The sequence below is a fragment of the Nymphalis io genome, chromosome 9 (assembly GCF_905147045.1).
Source record: "Nymphalis io chromosome 9, ilAglIoxx1.1, whole genome shotgun sequence".
Taxonomy (NCBI): Eukaryota; Metazoa; Arthropoda; class Insecta; order Lepidoptera; family Nymphalidae; genus Nymphalis; species Nymphalis io.
Window position 1 is genome coordinate 4,345,382 of NC_065896.1, and position 25,435 is coordinate 4,370,816.

General features: G+C 33.4%; 2 protein-coding genes across 2 annotated transcripts; one reads left to right on the forward strand and one right to left on the reverse strand.

Annotated features, from left to right (window-relative positions):
- Positions 1-804: 804 nt before the first annotated feature.
- LOC126770774 (uncharacterized) lies at positions 805-25,429 on the forward strand. The gene is made up of 9 exons (XM_050490324.1): positions 805-1,269; positions 1,918-2,070; positions 12,882-13,664; positions 18,463-18,574; positions 19,407-19,540; positions 20,683-20,835; positions 20,983-21,268; positions 21,357-21,565; positions 21,675-25,429. The coding sequence occupies exons 1-9, from the start codon at positions 1,117-1,119 to the stop codon at positions 21,753-21,755; spliced, it is 2,064 nt and encodes a 687-aa protein (XP_050346281.1). The 5' UTR covers positions 805-1,116; the 3' UTR covers positions 21,756-25,429.
- Positions 2,076-12,953, reverse strand: LOC126770801 (TLR4 interactor with leucine rich repeats-like). Its single transcript, XM_050490369.1, has 8 exons — positions 12,675-12,953; positions 12,411-12,585; positions 11,833-12,015; positions 10,787-11,010; positions 10,520-10,718; positions 6,430-6,608; positions 2,570-2,739; positions 2,076-2,498 (listed from the first exon to the last, which is right to left on the reverse strand). The coding sequence occupies exons 1-8, from the start codon at positions 12,690-12,692 to the stop codon at positions 2,225-2,227; spliced, it is 1,422 nt and encodes a 473-aa protein (XP_050346326.1). The 5' UTR covers positions 12,693-12,953; the 3' UTR covers positions 2,076-2,224.
- Positions 25,430-25,435: the final 6 nt, after the last annotated feature.

Below are 25,435 nucleotides of genomic sequence, written 5' to 3' on the forward strand. Positions count from 1 at the left end.
GAAATAAGTAATGGAGTAAACAATAAAATAATTTATATGAAATATAAGCCAAAGTAGACACATTTACATTTCAATCTACTACTAAATATATATATATATATATATATATATATATATAATTTTTATTTTTTATTACTTAAAGTCATACATGAAACATTAGTGTTTGCTTATACATGCTGAAAAACTATAGTAAGCGATTGTTTCGCTTCGGCGAAAAATTTTTTTTTATAGATATATAGCTCTAATATAGATAATATTATATAGCTATTATATTATAATATTAGCATTACCTTCTTTTATTTCCGTACTTATATAGCATCATTAAAGTCGTCATTATTCTTTTCGCGGATTTCAGGGACATTACGTTTTCCCCTTATTATTGCATTGACGTGATTCTGCCGAGCGATTCTCGATAAATAAACCAAAATAAATAATATAATAATATCTACACTTAAAGTTTATTTTATATTTTTTTCTTCATAAGAAATTAGAATTACTACTAAGACCATCATACTATACCATAGTGTATATTTTTATTATATTTTTACTTACAAGCCCAGCTTTAATATTATTTAATGTTCAATACTTAGTACCGTTATTGAATATTGCATTATATAATATTTTATTAAAGTTGAAAGGATATTCATATTTTTGAAATACTATCTCCTCAACAAGTAGGTAAGTTAAATTATTTGAAGTACATTCAAGAAGTATTAATTTAAAATAAATATCACTTTTGTCATAATAATATAAATTTAAATGTTTTTATAAAATCAAATGCATTGGATAACTAAATCTTTGCATTTAAGATAAAAATGATAGCAGAAATCACTTGACAACGTTATCATTTTATCAGTATGTCAACTGTTGAGCTACTAGCGCCACAATCTAGCGCATACACGCGCAATAATCAGCGTACCGTAAACAATGGTATATTTCTATGTGTGTGTAGCTTGCTCGTTCGTTTGGTTGACAATCGCGATGTGATGTATCCTACATCATCGCACGCTGAGTTATATTTTCAACAAATCTTTTTAATTTTTATATTAGTTACAACATTTATTTCTAGATGTTTTCTTTCGTTGTGGTCACGTTTCTCTGTTTTGATTTCTAAATATGTGTAATTTGCCGCCGAAGTTCCATTCAGTGTGTCGCCTTTGTTTATCATTCTGTGGCGATAATTGCAGTGATGTTAAACTTCCAATATTTGACCGTGATAAGGATAAATCACGACTTTCCGAGATGATAATGACATATTTGTCAATAATGGTAACTAATTTATGATCATATTTTGCTTTGTCGATGTAAACCTTGTCTTTTTCTCGTGTGAAAGTTTAGCTTAAGCGTAAGAGATTGTGGATACTGATAAGCGCCATTAACTTTCTCGCGAGTGTTGGGTATTTTCGCATTGTGATATCATATTACGGCCCACGCGTTGAGTGCTCGAGCGTATGACTAATGTCGTTCGTGGAAATGATAGGCGAGGCGAGTAGAAGCACGCTGTATCAGCCGCGCGCTGATAACAAAGGAGCGCACTAGATCATCCCTGCCGTAACCTCCTGCACCTTAATCGCCCGGTCATCTCGACAGATATACTCGATATCTATTTACATGCATTCGCTAAACTTTCCCATAAAACGAAATCTTTAATCAAACAACTCTGCTATTTTAAGAATTAATATTATCTAAATATAGCACTGCAGTTAGTATGAGGGAGAACTCTATTCATCTTTAAATAATCTCAGTTGATTTATCCAGACTCTAAGAGGTTTATAGTTTTTTGTTATTTGTTATCAGATTACCTATAGATGAATCATCATCTATGATTACACCACTAAAAGGTCACTGGCCACATCATCTCTTAATGACAGAGATATTATGAAGTGAATGTACTTGATGCTTTGAATAATATTTTAGGTATCACCGGAAGACATGCTGCCACAGGTGGTTTGTGGGAGTTGTGCACACAAGCTTGATGAGTTTCATACATTTAGAGAATTGTCACATAAATCTGAACTTCTGTTGGAACAATTTGTACAGTATGCCAATTCACTGACTGGTACAAAAGAGGTAGGTTTATTAAAAAAATATTTATTTTCATAAGTACAATATATAACATTTTTTTTTTACACAAATTACAATATCTACATTAATATATTACTTTCTATGATAACTTGTTAAAATGAAAAACTAATAATAATACAAATGAAAACAAAATTATTTCTTAAGCCAAATCATCGTTAATATTTATGTATCTAATTGGTTGGCTCCTCAAATTCTTTTTATAGAAAGCTTTAGCAAAATTGACTAAGAGTCCACAGATCATTCCAATCCCAACCACAGAGGCTACACCAAGTATACTCCAAAGTATGTGTTTTGGTTTTAAATCTTTAATAGAGAATCCTTTCTTGGGTGCAAATGTTGTATCAAATTGTGGGCAGAAAGATACTGTTATGTTTGTGATGTATGCTCCACTCAGTCTCATAGGAGCGGCACAACTGAAACATAGATATAACAATTTAAAAATCTTAAATACAAGAATTATTTTAATAGAAAAAAGTTCTCTTACAAAGGTATTTCGCCTGGCTTAAATTTACTGCCTGCATCCTGTTTTGTGACGATATTGGCTAAATCACAGTTACATAGCCAACTATTGCCAGTCATACCGAGAACCTCTAATTTATCCCATGGTAGTAAATCTATTGAAAGCTCACTTAGGTTATTGTCATCTAGGTATACCTGTTGACATATAGAATGGTATCTTAAACATAGACTGGCTTGTTATCAGTTAGTTTGTAGTATTGATGTTATGTTTATTATTTATGTGTCAATGTTGTTGATAATTTTTAATTATGATAACAATATTTTTGTGTTTTATCAAAACTTGTACAATTGAAATTAGCATCATATGTTTAACAAAATGAAAACATGAAAAATAACACTAGTATAGATTGTGCAATGAACTGTTATCATAAGTATAATATGTATAAAATGATTGATCAGCTGACCCAGTTATATTCTTGTCCACTCGGAAAATATAACTGGGCCGAACTAAAATGCAGAGATTTTTCATTTGTATTATTTAGAATACCTATTAAATTTAAATATAATTTTATTTTTTTATACAAAACTGTATTCATTATAATTTTTAGTAATGAATAATGCTTTCATGAGTTATCTTGTAATAAAAAGATTTGGTTAGATGACTAGGTATAAATAGTAATATAATCTATTAATCAGAACTTATATTCAAATTAAGATAAGATTTGAAAATCAAGTAAAAAATCTTACATTCTTATTGAGAAAAGGAAAACTATTATATATTATTTTTGAAATATCATTATTATTATCTATTTACATGATACTACAGATTTAAACTAAATTGTAAATATTTGTTGCTTTTAATCGGCATAAAATAAATAATGAATAACCAATATATATATTATGTAAAAGCTGTAATTGATGAAATTATAATAATATGATCAAATAGGATTTTAAAACTTTTATTACCATTTTATATGATGTGTTTGTTATTCTATAGCTTAATATTTTTAAATACCTAAAAAAAGTAAGACGACGCATGGCTTGAGGAACGTAACGAAAGTCTAAAGTATTATTTTTAGTACTTAATATCATAATATATTATAGTCCATAATAAATTTAATAAGAGTAAAATCTTATGGACGATGGGTGAAATGCAAATTATTTTGTATTTTGATATTTCGTATACTATTTGCGTGTGCAAATAAGATGGCGCTAAACAAAACAATTTTTAATTTAATGTCATATAATTATTGTATGAAAAAATAATTATGTTAAAATCACGAATTGAATTTGCTGAAGAAATAATATTAAATATGGAATCGAAATTAGAATTTAGAATATATATTAATAAATATTTTTTTACAACCACTTCCTGTCTAATAATAGCGAACAATTTTTTTTTGTCGTATGCAAACATCCTCTCTGTATAATAGGATCTAACTACTAATATTTAGATTTGATTTGTGTTAAGTATTAAAGTAACATATACTATGTTAATGTTGCATAATTATATCGAGTTTTTGGTGAAAGGATTTATTTATGTTGGTAATTCCAAGGACAAGTTTACGTTTGAATTATTTCTGTTACTTATACTACGCGTACGCGCGTAATACATCGTCTATGGTGTCCAAGTTTATTTTTTATTGTATTTTATATATTCACTAGCCGTTGAGGGCTATGTGTTGTGCCGTAAATAATTTTAAATGAATAACTAAAAGTTCTCTGTCGACGATTAAGACAAGTTTTATTATAATACATTTTAATTAAATAACGAACATTCAAACGCACGAACTTTTACATTTATATTTTTTTTTCTGTTTATAAACTATGGATATATTACAAAGATGGGAAGATAAAAATAATTTAAATAAAACAAGTCTATTTATAAATGGATTATGGAAAAAGGGCAAAGATCTCATCTTAAAATTTACAAGACTGTTTTATCTTCCTATGAATTGAGGTCGTTTTTAACGATGCTAAGGTAAATTACATTAAGACTCAAGCCATAGTACACGACATAATACATACGTTTAGTAATATAACTAAATCACTAGTTACTGAGTGATCGCGTATTTAACATCTCAGATAGCCTTTCTAGTCTGAATGTTATAGAGCGTAGTCTTGTGTTATTTAATCGTTTAATAACAAGGAAAACTAATTCATATTTTGTTACGAAGGTGTGTCGAAAACATTAATGATCTTATACAGTATGTGGCTCGCGGTCACGCCCGTGTTTTTAGATTAGATGTTGCATATACGATGAGTACTTAATCATTTTCATCTATGGATGTATAAATAGGCAAAACAAAACAGTTCAGATTCTACTAAGAACAAAGTGTCAATCACTTTATCGCAAAAAAACCGAATCGTAATCTTTGCCGTTTATACGTTTTGCTATTCTTTAATTTAATTATCGATATTGGCATAAAAGTTAACAATTAGTTATGGTTTTAATATGATGGTATATATTAACATCATATCGATTCGGTTCCGAGTCAAATAAATATAGAATAGTCAAAGTTGGATTGGAATTGAATCGGGAACGTATCGTAAACGTTATAGATTAGTAGAATTGGCACTCAGTAACGTTTTCTCCTCTGTTTGTCAACTGATTTCTCATTTGGCTACTGACGAGCTTTAGTATTATCAATAAAAAAATATCGAAAAACGCAAATTAATACTAAGGTATAATGATTTCCTTTAATTATCAATAATGAATAAGGTCCAATATCGACAAGCACAAGTCTTATTAAATATATACCGTAACAGTTTACCAAATTGCTTGGAGTTTATGCTTCTATTCTACTACTGCTCTCCATAGGGTCGTAGTATTTTTCAATAAATTGGCTTATAAGTTATACTTCCGAGATAGCGCGTTTAAACATACAAAATCTCGACATAAATAATTTAAAATAGAACTAAATAAGTTAAAGAAAAGAGAGTGCACCTCTGCTTTACGAATACTTGTACTTTAAAGTATCTGATATGTAGATGTGCCAAAATTAAAATAAGATTACATAGAATATTTTCTTGACGAGATTATTTCTTGATGTGGATGAAGAAAATTGTTTTTTTTTTTTTTATATTATTTGTCTGTTTCTTTTCAATCAATCAAGCAAGGTACTGCAAAATTAGCTCCTAATGATAGAGTTTGTTAAATTATTATTATTTTTCTATGCTGCCAAAATCAAGAAGAGAGAATTTCAAAAGGAGTCGAATCTATATCCGTGCCCGCCATCGTGTCTTACATTAATAATCCACGCGGTACGAAATAAGCTCGTAATGATTAGTATTACTTACTTCTACCTTAATATAACTCTAATGATCATGTTACTAAAAAACATAATTTATTTTTCATTACTATCATCAATCAATATCATCATACGTGTGAATGTATGAACGAACTAGGTACGTGTTGTTGGATATTAGATACCTAAATAATCTAATTTGCTCGGTTTTTTTTCGATCACGTAACGGTTTTTATTTTGATGTTTCTAGCTTTGTTTTGATATGTTATTAAAAACGATCGATCGACGAAATCAATGTCCCAATGAACGTTTTTTTTTAATTAATTTTAATGACATAGTTCTTGTCGCCGGCGCTTTTGTCTACTATAAGAAGTAAAGGACAGATTTTAATATAATTTTAAGAGTTTCTTGATAAGGTTCGAATCGTGTTAAATGTCTGCAAAATCGCAGATAACTCTTTCTATTAAGATGTCTCCCGTATAAGTTTATGGTTTGGAAATATCTATATATATGAAAGAGATTATTTAATTCCATTATGTATGTATTCTTTTTAGTGATTTCGGAAAAGTTATTTTCTTTTCATTAAGTGATACTAATAACGGTTTTGTTTTTACCATAGAGTTATCCAAATATTTACCTCTTTTAAGGTCCACTTGTCCTTTACACCTCGGAAGGCATTATGGCTTATGTATTTTAAATTTTTATTATGGCATAAGTGAAGCACTCGTAGGTTTTTTAGTGGTGTAAATGTGCTTCGCTTTACTTCCTCCAGGTAGTCGTTTTCGCCGACTTCCAATTCAAGAAGATTCGTCAAGCCTAAAATGTAAAATTATAATTTGTAAATGTCTCACTGCTGGACTACAAGTCCCTCCCAAGGTCCCTCCTTTAGATGAGAAGGCTTGGTGCTTATTCTACCAGTCTGCTCCAGTGCGGGTTGGTTTCCTCATGATGTTTTAGTTCACCGTCAAGTACGATATAAATAATGAACACAATTAAGCTTGTAAATTTTCAGAGGTGGGCAAGATTTTCGTGCTCTAATCCTAAACCTGGCTCACAGTCAAACCTGACAGCGATGACATCGTTACCAAATTTCGTTACTATATATTAAATTTCAATAGAAGAGTTTCTGTAACATGGTTTATTTGTTTTGATAAATATAACTAACTGTAATCTTTATAATCTCGACTCTGTGTAATCAAACGCATGATAAGAAATCTGTTGACAATAAATGTCACGCCCACAAACTTGTTGTAGTTTTTTTTTGTATTAAATTAAAGTTTTTAAAATATACAATTACTAAATCAATTTGACAGAACAGTATTTATTGCTATTCGTATTTTTTATGTGTTTGTTAAAAAAGATTAGTTCAGTCAAATTAACGGTTTTTGGATCTCTGTGAAATGAACTAGTTGTATGAAACGCAAACTTTGTATGTATATATTTTTCTACAGAATGATTTGTTTGAAGATTAGTTTAGAGATCGAGCACGACATAAATAGAAACAGTGTTTGGTATTTTCTATAATTTATATTCGAAATATTGATTGGTGTTCGAAAGTAGGGCGAATGCTTGCCCGTCTGAATGTGCTATCAATTCTCTAACTTTTCTGTCTAGGAACAATGCTTTATATATATCGCTGTGTTCTAGCTTAAAGGGAAAGCCTATGCTAAAAGACATACTAAGTTAATCCAAAGGTTGTGAGTTAAGGAAAATGTTTCATAAAAATTCATCCAGCTTCCTTGAAAAAATTAAGTACTTATGTCGTTTACAATAACAATTTAGGAAATATAATAGGTAAATAAGTGTATTCGTATTATAATAAAAATTGCATTAATTTTAGTAGTGCAGTTTAGAATGGTCACTTTTTAAACGAACTGGTTGTCATTTGATGCCTGGAGCATTTCAAGGAAAGTCAATAACAGCATTATATTTGGACCTAGATTATCAGATTTTTTTTATTAACAATCAAGCAGCCAGTTAGTAGGGCCCCATTATATAGCAAGGGTTCGCTCCGATCGCGTTGCTTGGTCTCCCCATCAGCGTGTTTTTTTTTAATTTCACATTTAGCACTACATAACATGCTTCGTTTTTCAAAAAAATTAATCCATAAATTATGATTATTCAAGTACAAACTATGCCACAATAGACTCTATAAGTGCGGCAAGCGTTTGGTATAATTTGTTACTTAAATGATATGATATGATGTTACTTATATGTCACGCTTTTTGTTATAAGAGTGTGGCACTCTAAAGTGCGCGCTTTGTATGCATGCTATGTTATGTAGGTGGTACCCGCATTGATAATTTAAACAAATATTCAATGGAATATATGTATCGTAAGACACAATCAACGCAAAAAGATTCGGTTATGTCCCCTGCTGGGCTAAAGCCTTCTCTCCTTTTAAGAAAAAGTTTTTCTAACGTTTGCCATAATGCTTCTCCAATGCGGCCTGAAGACACATGCATGTTCCCTCGCTATGTGTTATTTTACCCCCGAGCTCAAGATGATTTATAAACACAAATTACTCGCTTGATTAGTTAGAACCAGCAATTTTCGATTAAGATTCACGTGTTCTCCGTTCCGTTCTGTTTGTCCAGTTCTTTTTTTTTTTTTATAGAATGGGCCACCTGATGGTAAGTGGTCACCAAACGCCTTAGACGTTGGCATTGTAAGAAATGTCAACCATCGCTTATAGCCAATGCGCCACCAACCTTGGGAACTAAGATTTTATGTCCCTTGTGCCTGTAATTACACTGGCTCACTCACCCTTCAAACCGGAACACAACAATATCAAGTATTGCTGTTTTGCGGTAGAATATCTGATGAGTGGGTGGTACCTACCCAGACGAGCTTGCACAAAGCCCTACCACCAGTAAATCATAAAAAAATCCTATATTGCTCCGCACCTTAACGCTTAATTCTAATTTGTTTGTAATAAAGTTTATTTAATATTTGTTTTTCGCCTGTGTAAAGCTAATATTGCATCGTTTTTTTTTTATTATGTAATTATTCGTTCCTGGATTAGACGCTCTAAGAACACCGGTGCGTCCTTAATGCCGGGTGTAATATGGGTGCATATATGTAAGTTTTGCGGCAGAATATGCGCTTGAGTGGGTGGGACCTACCCAATCGGGCTTGCACAAGCACTAGCAGCAAGTAAAAAATATGTATTGTTACGTATTATAATATATCGTAAACTAATAGACCAAGTGTCGCGTTGCATCTACTTTCATTGTCGTCACATCTTGTTAATGGAATTTAAATATATTTCAATCTGCATGAAAATGTCAGATCCTTATTCTCTTACGTAAGACGAGAATAAATTTTATTTTGAGATATAACGAATATCGATTCCTCAATACATAATGTGGTATGTTTAAAATATGAAAATATAATGTTGTAAAAACTACCACCGTTTCGATAGATTATACATACGATTGCCTCGTTGGTCTGTGGTTAGCTATCCTAAGGTCCGCGGTTCAAACCCCAGCTCGACCCATTAAAATTTTAAGTTTTGCCGTCGAAATATTTCAGTAGCCGCTCAGAGTTTGGAAATTGGCAATATCCCAACGGCATTACATGTCTCCCGTGCCTCGGAGAGCATGTAATGCCGCTGGTCCGGCATCTGAACTCTTTCCGGTCATGTTGGATCTGCCGCCTCATCAGATTAAAGAGTGCACTTGTTTGTTAGCAAACCGTTGTTCACTGTAATACTTCCAGCGCTGTTGTCGGTTTGTCTCTCTTGATTGACCGGCGAGGCCGAAATCAGTCAGTACATCGATATATTTAAATACTTTTCTATCACTTACCTATAGATATATAATGTATATAAAACAAACGCCTCAGGTTAAAGATAAATTTAAACAATTTGATACCCTTTATAATGTGATTATCAATATCGACTTTCGCCGAGAAAATAGAAAGCTTTCGTCATACACATGAAATTTATAATATAACTACTTATGTAATGTGTATCAAAGATCTTGAACAACATATTCTCTAGTCACGTCGGTCTCTTATCTCATACTAGAAAACTATGCTTTTTAGTACTTTCACCGGTATCGAAGTTATAAAACGTAAACATAATACATTTATTTAACGTTTTGCTAATGAAGTTTAATTAAAATATAACGAAGAGTTTAACCGCAAATACATATGTATATATGAAATACATATGTATGTATTCCTCTTTATTCTGATTCTCTTATTGCGCGCACAAATTTATTAACGATTTAAACGTTTAAGTGTTTCATTAAGTATTATTTGAATAATACATGATTATTATAAATTCTATAAATAACAAACTATTTTGTTTTCTTGATTATTTGAAAATGAATGAACGAAATACAATTTTCTTTTAGTAAATTATTAATAATTCATTGTATTATATGAAGTAACTCTCTAATGTTAAATATACATTTTATTAAAATTGTTGGTATGGTACCATTAGCGTATTTCCCAATGGCCAAAGGGGCACGTGCCCGGGGCGGCAAGTCATGTAAACGTTACCTATTTTGTGTTGTTTTCAACATCACACAAATACTCTAAAACCCATTATTAGTTAAGCACCTACTCTTAATTATTATAATTACTAATTAATTAAAAATATAATACGTCTTTGTCCTTAAAATTTAGGAGCGGACATTTTTCTTTGTGCCCGCGGCGCCATATTAAAATAACCTACTGGATTCTAATCGCATCATTACCCATGAATGTGTTCATCTTACCTATAAAGCTATCGTCATTGAGCTCCACTAGTGGGTTGTTGTTAAAAGTCAGGTACTGTAGCGTGCTTCCGACGAGACTCAAGCTCTCTGGCACGGTTACAAATTGATTCCCAGAGAGGTCTATCTGTTTCAAATTCACCAGTCCCCTAAACGCGTCTAGTGGAATGTTGTCGATGTCCGTTTTAGCCAAATCGAGAACCTGTAAGATATTGTTGTTTGGTATGAGCCTTCTTTTTTTTTTATTGACAGTTAGAGAATTGTTGTTACCTCTAGTTTCGTAGCGCTTGAGACGGCGAGTAACGTAACATGATCAAGTATTTCAATAGGATTGTTGTTCAGATAAAGTCGAGTTAAATTTGGCGTGTACTGGAATAGATATTTGTCTAAGGAATGTATTTCATTGTAGCCCAAATTCAATGTTTCTAAAGCGATTTGACTGTAGACTCCATCATTGTAAGGTCCTTGGAAAATTTCGCTTCTCAGCACATCACCTAAAATATAAACATAAAACCAGTCGATTACGTATAAACTCTCGCAAACAAACCAATTACGTTAAACACATCTTAAATATCACATGCCGACTTACGATTAACAAACGGATAAAAATATACATATCGTGTATGCTAATTGCTTTTTATTCTACATAACCTCATTAGCAGATCAATTTTGGCACGTATTTTTTTATTTAGTATTTTTCTCAACATTTTCTTATACTTTATTTCAATTTTATTAAATTAATATTAGATTTAAAAAAAAAAAACATTTTTAATAACATTGTAATTTTGGTAATTTGCTAAAATGTGGAAAACTTTCTAGAATTAATTGGAACCTAAACACTTACTAATTTGAATTATATTATAATTCAAATTAGATAGGTGTAATACACACATACATATATAAGAAATCAAGTATTACTTAGTTTGTTAAAAATATGATTCAATGGAAAATAAACGATTAATGATAATTTTCCGCAAATAAACCAGTATGTTTTATATTTACTATGTATAATCAGCTACATTAATTGAGATAAAACAAACTAACGCGACATGCAAACGTCGTGATTTATATCGACGATATCCTATCAATTATTGTTAAACATCACAAATATAAGTACATAAAACGATCAAGTGTTTTTTACACGTATAATTAGTCACATAACTTTATTTTCTAACTCAATATAACATATATAATTATCTTTTTAATAGTCGTCAGTGACTAACAAATTATAGTAATTGCAAAGAGGTTATATATAAATATGTTCTATACGGAGAATCTTATCAACTTATCAGCGATCTATCACAAAACAAAGGTACCTGATAGACGGTTATTGCTCAGGTCTAAGTATACCAAGCGATGTATGTTTTTGAAAGCATCGTCCTCAATTTCCCTTATACGATTCGATTTGAAACTAATTGCTATCTTGTTCCCCGGCACCCTGCCCAGTTCCGTGACGTTTGTTATGCTGTTGTTGAAAAATGTTATTAACACGTGACCATCTGAAAAAAATACGCAAAAATATCTTTGCAACGTAATAATTTTAAAATCGTTATGAATAATTTATCATTTGGATTTGACAGATACGAATAAATCATAACACTAAAAGAATTTAGATTATAGTTATGTTTTCTAGTTATCTTTTTATTTAGTTATATTCTTCTAGTTAATAATTAATAATAATAAAGATTGAATATTAATATTAATAAACAAATCGGATATCATTTTATTATTGAAAATATATCTGCAAATCAATAAAAAAAAAAAACAAGTTACCAATTGATAAGAAATAGGTATTGTATATATTGCAGAGCGTATTGTAGAATCAACGCGCTTGTCAACCTACATATTGAACTATTATGAAAGTAAATTAACATCTTTTACGTAACTGCGTTACCTCTGTCTGCAACTTTATTTATTTGCTCTGGCCAAGAGGGAATTCTGTCGATGTTACGCCTCGAACAGTTTAACGTGAGATTATTGACATCTTGAAAGAATATATCACAAGGTCCGCTTTTCACATCGTCCTCAGCTCGACTCGTGGAAAGTAGGGCACACAATAACAATAACACCTAGAACAGACACCATAACTATATAAGCATGGGGGCACATAGCCGGCGCCGCTCCGATATGACCCAAAATGCAGTTTAGTATTACTCACTTCACGTAGAAAGTACATCTTCCTCGAAATTAGAAAGGACACTGCTCGAACACCTTCCGATAAAGATGCCTTATCTTATCAGCCTCTCGGCAAGCGATATCAGCAAGTGTCATGAAATGATCGAGCTCCTCATTGGTTAATGTTTGTTTCTATTATCTCTGTAAATATTGAGCAGCCTTTGTTTTAACATTGCTTTTTTATTTATAGGATAACCTGTACAAAACGGCGGACAAATTAGAAGAAATAATCAGGCCACTGAACGATAGCGAGTACGATGATGTTAGTAAACACAAATATTCCGAAATTGGATCCCCTGACTCAACGGAAGAAATGAAAAACTTGGAGAGCCGGCAGGCGGCAGTGACACTGCTTCAGATAAAAAACTACGATCCGACTAAATACGCTATCAAGACTGAGGAAAGTCCTCACATAATGTTCAATAGCGGACCGAGTTTACCGCCTTCCGATAGAGCGAGAGAGGTTATGCATTGTAATGCCGTCATCGATATTATAAGCAAGGCTGTTACGGTTGCGCAGCGAGAAAACGAAGAATCTCAGAATTTCCCGCCTAACTATACGAGCGTCATTGACAGGACACATGCGCCCAGTGCCAGCGAAGTTACCTATGCGCAGGAGTACGCCGAGGAGCAATATAGCGCTTATAACCCTCCACAGAGCGCTACTAGTCCTGGTAGCAACGACGACCATGACCATAAAGAAATGGACCTCTCATTATACGGCTCAATTAAGAATGAATCAGTGGAGCCGAGCGATCAGGCAGAACGTGACGTCACGGGGTCGTACCTTCAAAGAACGTTAACGAGCAATAAAACATCTAGCTTCGCGGATGAATACAAACAACACATATTTGGACGAACATGTAACAAAACAAAACAGTCACAAGAGAACTCAGTATACGAAGAATGCAGTCAAAGCAGTAGTGGTTCAGATCCAGACCGATTACAGATGGACATATCTGAGGTGTCGCAGGTGAGCGCATTACTTCTATCAAACTTATTTAACACACATCCATTACATAACTTTAGTTTTAAACCACAAATAATTATGTCTTAAAATGCAAAACACGACATGTATCTCTATAATTAATGTATCATAATTTTTGTGTTTAGATTTTGTGACAAATAATTCTTCCGGCTCGTGAGCTGGCAGTGACGTAAACTTGATATATTTCGTGTAATAACACATATATGTATGTATAGTTATAACCACAACGTTAACGTAAAAACCAAACAGTCACAAATGTGGAATATCATGACGGCCGGAGAAGTGCTAAACATATTATCATTAGAATAAATATTTTGCTGTTCTGTTAATGTTAATTATTGAAAATCTTCGGTAATTATCGGAATCGGTTACTTACTATTTTAAAATCAGCTGTTCCTCTAGTAGTTCCTAGACGATGTAATGCAATTTATTTTTATAATATGGGGAGTTTATTATAATCTTAGGAGTAATGATAAGCAAATCTTAGATTTACATATGCGATTAATTAAAATATATTTATTAAACACTATTCCATTAAAAGTCGAGATGGCCCGGTGGTACGAACGCGTGAATCTTAACCGATGAACGTGGGTTCGAACCCGGGCAAGCACCTCTGAATTTTCATGTGCTTAATTTCTGTTTATAATTCATCTCGTGCTTTTCGGTGAAGGAAAACATCGTGAGGAAACCTGCATGTGTCTAATTTCATCGAAATTCTGCCACATGTGTATTCCACCAATCCGCATTGGAGCAGCGTGGTGGAATATGCTCTAAACCTTCTCAAATAGGGAGAGGAGGCCTTAGCCCAGCAGTGGGACATTTACAGGCTGTTACTACTACATTAAACTACCTATATCCTCTTGAATTTTATTTCCAAAGTTCCGATAACATCTTCGCCAATGTTTAGGACGCCGTTTTTTCACGAATCCATAATGAATACCATGGATGTACTATGGTAGTACGTAGTAGTAATAGTTAAGAATTACGTTATCAATTTCTCAGACTACAGAATCAACTGGAAATAAATAGTTCAAAAGAAATATGTATTGAAATTAAAAATATGGCTGTCGATACGGATCTTCATGACCATGGATTAAATACCTACTCATTTCAATAAAGTAACAAGAACATTGAACATACTTCGCGTATACCTTCGTGGCGCGAAATCCACGGCTACATAACAAAGATGTAAATTAGAAAATTATAATAATAATAAAGGACTAGCTAACTGCACGATGTAATGCACAAATGTGTGTGCAAACGCAGACGCAATATTCTCATACTCTCCAGATGGGAAGGTAATATAATAGAGATATTTAGTCGCTGCACCAACTGCGTTATTTCCTGAGATGTAGAGTGTTACGCTGCTAGCTTCCTTACAGTGGAATGCAGTAATTGACCTGAGGGCCTAAGGCCTAGAGGCTTATTTATAAACTGGCCACTAGAACAACACCAAGTTACCAATTTTAAGGGAGAAGGGAGTTACCATAATTAAAAATAAAGCGTTATCATCATTCCCTAATGATATATATTTTTTTTAATTTTAATAATTAGGAAGATGATCTTATTTTTATGGTCTCAAAAAATCATATTTAAAATATAAAAAATACTGGCGAAAGAATTTTTATGATATCTGCAAAAATGATTTTTTTTTACAATTTTTTAAAGTTACGAGTTCTTAAATTCTTTTCTGGAGCGACCGATCGACGCGTGACGTCACATCGCCCAACGTTGCTCGCTCGCCCATACAATTTCGCCTGTATTTTCGCGTTATTCTTGATTTTATTTATATTTCGGTCAGTATAAAAAAAAAAACTTTCATAAATTTATTATACAGTACCATAGCATACTAATTCAACAAATAGAACTCGGGAAAATACTTTTTCCATGTATATATTATTAACAAAAACAAGTAGATATTTTCATGATAAGCATTTTAATGTATTTGAGGATCCGATAATTAATTTTTGCAGGCTAGTTATAGGTATTCGTTTAATATAAACATAATCCATATATTATCGTTGTTTGTAATTATTGTTAGTTATTTTTATTTTTTTTACTTCATTTTTTTTATTTTTTTGCTAATTGTTTGAATGTCAAATAATTAATAAGCGTGTTATATTGCAGTCTGTAGTATTTATTAAATAGAGTATTGTTAAAAAATTGTTATTGGAGGCTAACGTAACTATTAATGCTGTATATACCTATTAAGTGTTTGAAATTGTATCTGTCATTTTATCGTATTCTTGTTTTAAGTGCCATATTTCAAATACTGTGGTGTATCGATTAAATAAATAAATAAATAAATAATCCAGAATGTTCGTAATACGGCCTTGATAAGTTGAATACCGATAGTATTGTCATAAGAGTTTGTATCTAATAAAAATGCTTTTCAACGTTAATCTTAAGTTTATTGTTAATCATGAAGAGAATTTGTGAACAACGCCGTATCGCCAATGGTATACGTTGAAAAAATCCTTAATGATTGTGACCCATTTAAATTGATTTTTACCATATTATGTTTCGCTGAAAGTCAAATATGTAGTCTAATATAGTACGTATGATACAAATGAAATCAGATAATTCTTTATTCAAATAGGCTTATAAGGGCACTTTTGAATTACCATGTTACAGTATTGAACTTTGGACTCAATTACAACAAAATTAGCAGTTAGTCTGGACAAAGAAAAAGCTTTTGATTGGGCTTCCCAGGAAATAATGCAACTGGATCACCAATTTTGCCAGATCGGACCATCAAGGTCATTGTCGACGGTGCATGCTCTTACATAAAATTCGTCAATTCTGGCGTTCCACAAGGCTTTGTGTACTGCTCTGCTTCTTCTGCATATTAATGACATGTGCAAATTAGCAATATTCAATGTTGGCAGACAACAGCACTGTAGTCGCCTTATACACCGGCCGCGCTAATATTTGTCGGGAACACGTCGATGAGCATAAACTTGTGTCTGAAATCACAAGTGCTTATTAACCGAAGTCTGAGATTGAGGCCAACCAAATTTGGTGCAACTCAACCCCAATACGATACAAGTTTGATTTATGACTTCTAAAATGTCACCTTTTGTCATCGGAACGTTAGGTTCCGCGGTCTATTGGAAGGTGAAGCCAAATTAGCCTATAGAAGCTTTGTTTGCTCAACAAGGTAAGACAGTACTTTACGTCAGCTCCCCGCCTAAAATTCCACAAGGCGAAAATTCAGCCCCACATGGAGTGCTGCTGTCATTTCTGGGTGGGAGAGATGGCACTTTGCACTTTGCATTTCTTTTATACTCCGAGGAATTGTTAGATAGAGTAGATTAATCCCAGGCGCTGAATTTCACCACGGGGCATCGCGTCTAAATTCTATCCTCCTGCTTGTTTGCACCCCTTTTACATAAAGAAGGTTTCTTTCAAGAACTGTTTATTTCATTACAAGTAGGCTCCTCACATCGCTATGTGACCAATGCCATAGTATGTTTACATCCTTCACATTCGAGATTGTTAATTTTATTCGCAATTTCATCACAAGCAAATTTACGATAATATGCCGTGGCTCTGTATCGTATCTATCGCGCCCCGAATTGTGTATGTAAAATTAAAATATAGGAAATGTATATATATTTTATATCGATATTATCTTCTATCGAAAGCACCAGTATCTCTACATGAAGAGTACGTACGGAATAATTGCCGATCACAGTTATGATCAATGCGCATTAACAAAAGATCAAAATAAATAATAATGAGGTCACTAATATATTTCGCATAATTTGTGAAAGAATCCGCAATCATAAGATCGACTTTCGGTAGATTATATGTTAGTCTACGTGGAAATACTGCTCTTATTTTAGTATAAAATGATATATTTATAATCGTTGTAATATTATTATAAGTGAAAGAACGTATTTGGGGCGTCTAATCACAAAAAGGGGTTAAAATAAATACGAAATTACCAACGCGCGTATCGCAAAAGAGTCGCCCGCAATAACGATTGGGCGAAATGACGTCACAGTCAAAACTCGGACGGAGCAATTATACGAGAGCGCCCAAATTGATTTGCTTATAAAAAAAAAGTTTACATGCTATAATTATAATTTTTTCACACATGTTTTAAAAATCATTTAAAGATTATTTTAATACAAAAAAAATAACATTTTTTTTAAATTTCATACGGCTTTAAGGTTGGCCGAGTATGTCTTCGACTCGAATGTAATCTCCGTTCTTCATCTCCCTTTACATTTATCAATACTCATTATATTCAATGTAATTATTTATATCTATCAATTCTATATAAATTTTAAATGTGTACCTAACAGAGCCACGGATTCAAGGAAATAGGTACAAAGGTAACTATTGGCTAGAAGTCATAAAAATATTTATATATAATTAAAAAATACGTTATAGGAAGTACTTTTTATAATATTCGTTCAAAGGATTTCCTTAATACGAACATAAATTACAAAAAGGACTTTTTGTGTAAGTCGATTAAATAGGTACTCCGGTTTCTAAGTATATATTAAAATTTACTGAAGTGGTTATCTTTTTTATTTTGACGTATCTCATTTTTCAGATTAAATGACAATCTTTAAAAACCCCCTTATGTATATCCGTTTGGTTGTTTATGAGATCGCGTTGGAAGGCAAACAGACGCGATGGGGCCTCTGTTTTATAATATGTACCGAAATTATAATATAAATGATATAGAAAGTGTTTGAACCTTGTAAGAATATTAAATGCAATGTAATTAATGTATGTAAATATTTAAATATTCTTTGCTATTTTCAAGGATGACCCCGAAGAAACCCAGTCAGTGCCATCAGCCCAGTCCTCCCCGAAACCGCCGCATGAAAACGAAGGCGACAAAGATTCTTTATGGCAAGCCCTTCATAGACAAAATGGTAAGTTCAAAACAAATTATAAAGTAGCTTTCATTAATTAATATATATACACGATATTAATATCTATATTTCTGAAATTGCTTAATTTTTTATATAAATATGTGTATAAAAATAATTCCTATTATGTATATAAAAATATGTTCACAATTCATCTCGTGCTTCAAATAGGTGTAAAAATTAAAATTTGTCATAAGCGTATCCGAATTGGAACAGCTTGGTGGAAAGACATTCTATACCTTCTCGTCAAAAAGAGAGGGATCCTTAGTCCTGCATAGGATATTTTCAAGGCTGATAATAATTATTCTTATTTTATTCGTTGGTACCTATTTTATTTTGTTATTTATCTTTTTTACCGAAGAATAATTATAATATCAGCTGTTTTTTGTTGTACTTCCTTATCTTTAGACAACCGATAACTTATTAATATACGAGTCTCAGAGATATAGCTATCATCAGGATACAACACAACGCACTGCACCAGGACCTCCCGAGCTGAGAGGGCCCCATATTAGGAGGCACCATATTTAAAAAAAAAACAATTAATGAAACTTATTCATTAAAGTAGATTTTATTTACATACTAGTAATACCATGTATGAAACCTTATTGGTGGCAGTTAGGAAACTATAGTATTAAAAGTATTATAGTATTATAGTAGTAAAAGTATTATATTAGTATTATATATAATTATAATACTTTATGCTCATTACTATAATAATTTGCGCTCGTAAATAAAACCATAAAAAAGCACAATGCATCGTCGCACCGATGCGTTTATGCGCCCAGTTACGCCACGGGTTCAACACCGCCACTTATGCTGCATGTGCTTGAAGGTCGTGGTGGAGAAGCGACGCAGCTTCTAAGGCGGTTGATCAACAGTAAACACCTTGGTATGACCGTGTCACCGCTGCGAGGCACGACCTCGCCTCTTCCAGCGCAGATGCTGCCCAACGGTGCCGTTTCGCCGGTTAGTATAAATATTGTCACTAATCCACTAATTATTTCTGATTATAACGGAACTTATAACGGAAGTTTTACCGATTCTTTATAATTTCTATGGCTATATATTCGTTCTGATAAAATCTATTGATTATTAAAAAGCAAATAAGCACAGTTAATTGATCCCTGGATAATAAAAGTTTTATCCATTTATTAAAACCATAAAAAAACAATTACTGAACCGTACTAAGTTATGATATTGTGAGCGACGTAAGCATTATTTTCCTTAAAGCTTGAAGTCTAATATATATGCATACGAATCTCTTCTGAAGTACGTTATCCTCTTGATAATGTTAATACCTCAGACTTTGCCTCGCTCATTATTCATTGTCGTCGAAACGTGACTCCATTGACACGACGCTATCTACCTATCTTGTACATTTCCGGAAAACAATATCTATTATAATATATTTCCGTAAACATCTATTAATATGTCATTGATGTGTACATGGATTTTTATTTCTTTGGTTTTATTGTATTCTATATAAAGCTTAGGAACTCTATTAACGTACTTCGAATTGTTCTTTTGCTTACCTTTTTGTTAATTATTATCACCGGGTTTTTTTTGTATCAATTAGCTTTTACTTAGCTTGAAAAGATAACATATTGAATCACTGTCTATTACGATTAAATAGAACGTAAAACGCAAGGTAAAATTTTGAGTGGTGCTGTTCTGCAAAACGACTCAGGCCGTGCCTTTGTTGAAATGTATATACTCGTAATAGATAAGCCGAGATGGCCCAGTGGTAAGAACGCATAAATCTTAACCGATGATCGTGGGTTCAAACCCTGGCAAGCACCACTGAATTTTCATGTGCTTCATTTGTGATTATAATTCATCTCGTGCTTTACGGTGAAGGAAAACATCGTAAGGAAACCTGAATGTGTATAATTTCACTGAAATTCTGGCACATGTGTATTCTACCAACCCGCACTGGAACAGCGTGGTGGAATAAGCTCCAAACCTTCTCCTCAAAAACGGAAGGAGGCCTTTAGCCCAGCAGTGGGACATTCAAAGGCTGTTACGGAAACTAATTAAATCTTATATTGACTAAAAATTTGATTTCATAATAATATATAATGAACTCATCGCTTGTCATATTTTTCTAGAACGGTGAGTGGTCAAACTCGGGTCGCGGTGCGACGGGAGGCGGGGGCGGCGCGGGCGGCGCGGGCGGCACGGCGCGCAGGAAGCAGAGCTGTCCGGCGCGCGCGCAGCCCCTGCACGAGGCTTCCAACGTTTGGCCCATCACGCACGATAATGTGAGTTTATAGGTGAAATTTATAATGAAAACTAGTCTAAAAAAAGACGACAAAACAAGCTACCCATCGGACGTAGAAAAAAAATATGTTGTAACGAGTTTTTTATTTTTATTACAATTGCTTCAACTTTTGTATCTTCTATTACAGCAGGAGTTAACTGAGAGTGCGGTAGGTGGAGGCGCGCCGGGCACGCCTGGGGCGGCGGGCGCGGGGGCAGCGGGGCGGGGGGCGCCGCGCGTCGAGCTGTCGTGCAGCAACTGCGGCACGCACACCACCACCATCTGGAGACGCGACGCGCGCGGGGAGATGGTGTGCAACGCGTGCGGCCTGTACTACAAGCTGCACGGCGTGCCGCGACCCACCGCCATGCGCCGCGACACCATACACACGCGCCGCCGGCGACCGCGCCACGACGCCAAGCATCCCAGAAACAGTACGTATCGAGTCGGTCGACTTCAGGGATCCGATCCGGTCGTTCGTCGGATAGATCATACCCAGCTAACGATCGGCGTTCGTTTCAGAGTCACGTCGCAGCGGCAGCGGTGGGAGCGAGGGCGGCGGCGCGGGCGGCGGCACGGAGGCGGTGGCAGAGGGCGGCGCGCGCGGCGGGGAGGGCGCGGAGGAGGCCGTGCTGGCGGCGCTGCGGCGACAGCTGCAGCCGCACCTGCTGGCCGCGCTGCACGCGCACTCGCCGCGCTCGCACACGCAGACGCACTCGCACCGCTCGCAGGTAGGCGCTGGGACTCGTTTGCTAGCTCCTGTCGTTAGTTTAGCTATTTGCGAAGTACAGCCTACATGTTCGCCGTTTAATTATTCGATAACCCGATTCCCGATTTCAGGTGGGCCGAAGTATTTCCGAGTACGACGAGGCGCCACTCAATCTGGTGGCGAGTCACGTGGCCGCGGAGGAAACGCACTGACTGCCCTGTGATACGCTCTTTCCCTACTACGAGAACTACGTGACTTTGCCAGTACTACAGAACTGTATGCGCCCCCCTCCTAGCCTCTTATGCGACCATTACAAATACTATGGGCACTGCCTGAGCTCAACATGTTCTAATTTTAAATCGCGTTTATAAAAACGGCCAGTTACAAACCATAGACAATTCCGAAATGCGCCAAAGCAATGACTGTCAAAAGATTTGAGATTAATGTTTACTCATAAAAAATAATCGTTAAACAGTCACAAATAATAAAAGATCTTTTAATATAATAAGTATATCCAAGAATTTCGACTAGTTAGCTAGAGGCGAAAGCCTTTTTATTGTTAAATTTCAATTGTATTTTCGTAACTTTACGAAAAGTCACAAATGTTAATGGAATCTAAATTTAAACTATAAAATATTTTCACTTAAACAAAATAGAAATAGATAATACGATAGATAAATATTACAATTTATAAATATTTTTCTACATTAATGTATATTTCAAAATATATTTGTCTCTATAAGTATTAAAACAGTATAATTAATAGTTATTATCCATAATAGAGTACAACCAATTAAAGCACTCGTTTAAATTTAGGTTCCTCTTAATCTCACTTAATGGTATTTCGTCACAGATCTGATTTACATGAATTGTAGTTATTAAAAATGCGAAGAGCATCAATTAAAGCAATATATGACGCGTTCGATAGTAATTCATAGTGCCTATAGGATACGTTTAATGGTACCAATGTTTATCAGATGTTCGAATATTTTCCCCTACATTGTGATATATAAACAATTAATTATGTATGTTGTGAAACGAGAATCTAATATGTGAATATGTGTCGTTTTGTCTAAATCGTTTTCCTAACTCGAACGTGTAAATTCGCATAAGCGAATGTACTACATTTATAACTCATAATCGATTGCTAAGGACCGCTAATGAGTTCGAAACCTTGCCTTAAATGCTCTCTTGATAATGATGAAATTATATTTACGGTTACCTATTGCAGGAAGCAAGTATTCATTTAGGATTAGGTCATTATAAGGATATTGTAAATTTTTATTATTTACTTAGTTTTAATGACGATTCGTAAAATATATAGTTATTTATTTCCCATTTCGGTCAGTATTTAAATGTAAGTATTTTATTTTCGATTTAGACGAGTATTTTTTTTTTTCGTTTATAATTCTAAGGTACGATACGGTCTGTTTCAGAGCAATAATAATTGAGTCTCACCATACAATATTTTAAGCGAAATTGACTTAGATATTATCAAAAGCTTAGGTTACATAGGTTACATAAATGAGCAATAATATTATGTAATAATCTTCTCATGACATATATTTAACTATATATATTATATATATACATAATTATTACATATATATATAGGTAGCATTGCACATTTTTAATCTGCATGATGCCGTTATACTTAATATACATTTCTGTATTAGTTATAGTTTAGTTTTAGTTGTTGAGAAATTAAGGAACCAATATTGAATATTCCACTACGTTGAATGTTACGAATTCTGGGTAAGCATTCGAAATAATACGCATTACCAAATCGTCGTGGCATTATATTTTTTTTTTTTTTAACGGAATCACCTCATTGTGGTCAGTGTTTTGTAAATAATTGTGTTGAAAGCGTAAGGCATTTACATTACTTGTATTGTAATTAACACGGGGCTGTTTATTTGTCGCCAATCCTCTATCTTAACTCATTCGATCACCGTCCTTTACTTAACGTCTCTACTTAATTTAGCATTAATTTATTTATTGTATGAATCCCCACGGGCCAGTAAAATAAAAACAGTCTATGAGACATTGTGATATCTTTAGCTAGAGCTTGCTTACCTTTTATACGTTTTTATGCGAACGTTCGACTACGTAACCTCTGTTGCAGCCAATATTTATATATTATCACGAACGCGTGAATATTGTATTCGAAAAGCTTTAAAAATTGAGATTATTTATCTTTTATAATTGGGATCACTGTGTAGATGAAGATGCTGTAACGTTTGTACTCGGCATCGTTTTCCCTTTTTCCGAATATGAATGCAATTTACCTTGACAATAAATTTATATACCTTATAACGGATATACCATATTCAAATAATCTCAAATTTCGCTCTCTATATTCCTGCTCTCTCTTAACGATATGAAAATGTCTATCGTTTTAAGGCATTATGAAACGAGTATTAAAAATGTTTGAAAGTAATTTAAATAAGTAACATTTGATTTTTATTTTGTTCCATTTAGGATATATCCATTTTGTTTGAATGAATTCAGTGAATATTTATAATAATTGATAAGTGGTTTGGTCACGCCGCGTCGTTATCGTACGTTCCGCTTCCCCCACTAATATTGCTGCTCGCAGTAGTGATACAGTATTATTTTTGTCCATTATTACTCTGTACATTTTCTTAGTTGTATTACGTTTTAAGTTTTATCTAGAATACATTAATAAATAATTTGGTTTAACGATTGGTTGAATCTCTTACAAAATCACCTCATAGAAATATATAGTATTTATATACACACACGATTAGAAATATTTTTCAAGATTGTATTCAATCGTAAATTTCATGTCTTCGAAAATGAGATGCAGTTGCGTTATATTATAACTATTCGGTTATTTATGACTTAGTTTTAATTTACGGACTAAGGTATTAAGATATGTGAACAATTTATATCGAGTTACTAACAAATCGGTTGTGTTGTGTGCTTATGTCTAACAAGCATGTGTTTGTGATTTTGTTTCGACTCTCGTTTGTACCGTACGCGGTACACGGTCCGGGTACCACGTGTATTTCGTTATATTATAATTTATGCTGAAATATTGGCTTTTATATATTTTAAAAATAATTCCACATTGTAAAAATATTACGATAATAAGACTGACGGTCAAACTATGAAAATGTCTTCTGTTTTATTTTGTACGTAACATTTTAATCATTAACTCCGCTGTGGAGATTGTATTATCGATGATAGTATTCAAATCGGTATGTGATATGTTAAGTGTGTGTGTTTCCGAAAAGCAATAACATTGTGATACGTAGAGATGAGCAATTGTATGCACTAAACTCAAGTTATTCCGCATAATGTAAAGTGAATATTGTCAATTAAAATTATAAGCGTGCTCGGTACAGAGCTCACAATTGCTTGACATATAGAATATACTTTACTTTTTTATCAATTATTTTCAATAATCTAGCATTTGTGAGTTCGTATCGAGTGTTCAACGATTCCATGTAAAAGAATAGGGTTAATAAGGTCTTATGTGACATTTCGCTCTAAAATAAAATTGTTCTACACTATACGGTACACGTTCTCCTTTCGAATCGTATGTTTTATTACTGTATTCTTAATATTGTCTACTTTCCAATAAACTTAAAGGACCACGAATTTGATGTTTGTCTTTAAATTTGTCGATCGTGTCAAATAATGTAAACTCATTTCAACGTAAGTTTCAGCATAAATTATCCGTCGGCGACGTTTCCGACACGTCGCTCGAATACTCATCGTCAAACATTAGTTATTGTTGTATAGATGATAAATAATGTGACTTACGCAGGGATGGATACTTAAATTATTAAATTTTAACTGATATATTGGCTATGTAGTGAGTAGAATATTTTTTTACAAATAAAATATAGCAGCTAAACTTTTG

Coding starts and splice junctions, on each gene's coding strand:
- LOC126770801 (XM_050490369.1), bottom strand. Junction 12,016..12,410: donor AAATAAAGTTGCAGACAGAG/GTAACGCAGTTA, acceptor TATTTTTTTCAG/ATGGTCACGTGTTAATAACA. Junction 6,609..10,519: donor CAATGACGATAGCTTTATAG/GTAAGATGAACA, acceptor TTTACATTTTAG/GCTTGACGAATCTTCTTGAA.
- LOC126770774 (XM_050490324.1), top strand. CDS start 1,117: ATGTGTAATTTGCCGCCGAAGTTCCATTCAGTGTGTCGCCTTTGTTTA. Junction 18,575..19,406: donor AGCCCTTCATAGACAAAATG/GTAAGTTCAAAA, acceptor ATGTGCTTGAAG/GTCGTGGTGGAGAAGCGACG. Junction 20,836..20,982: donor GGCCCATCACGCACGATAAT/GTGAGTTTATAG, acceptor CTTCTATTACAG/CAGGAGTTAACTGAGAGTGC.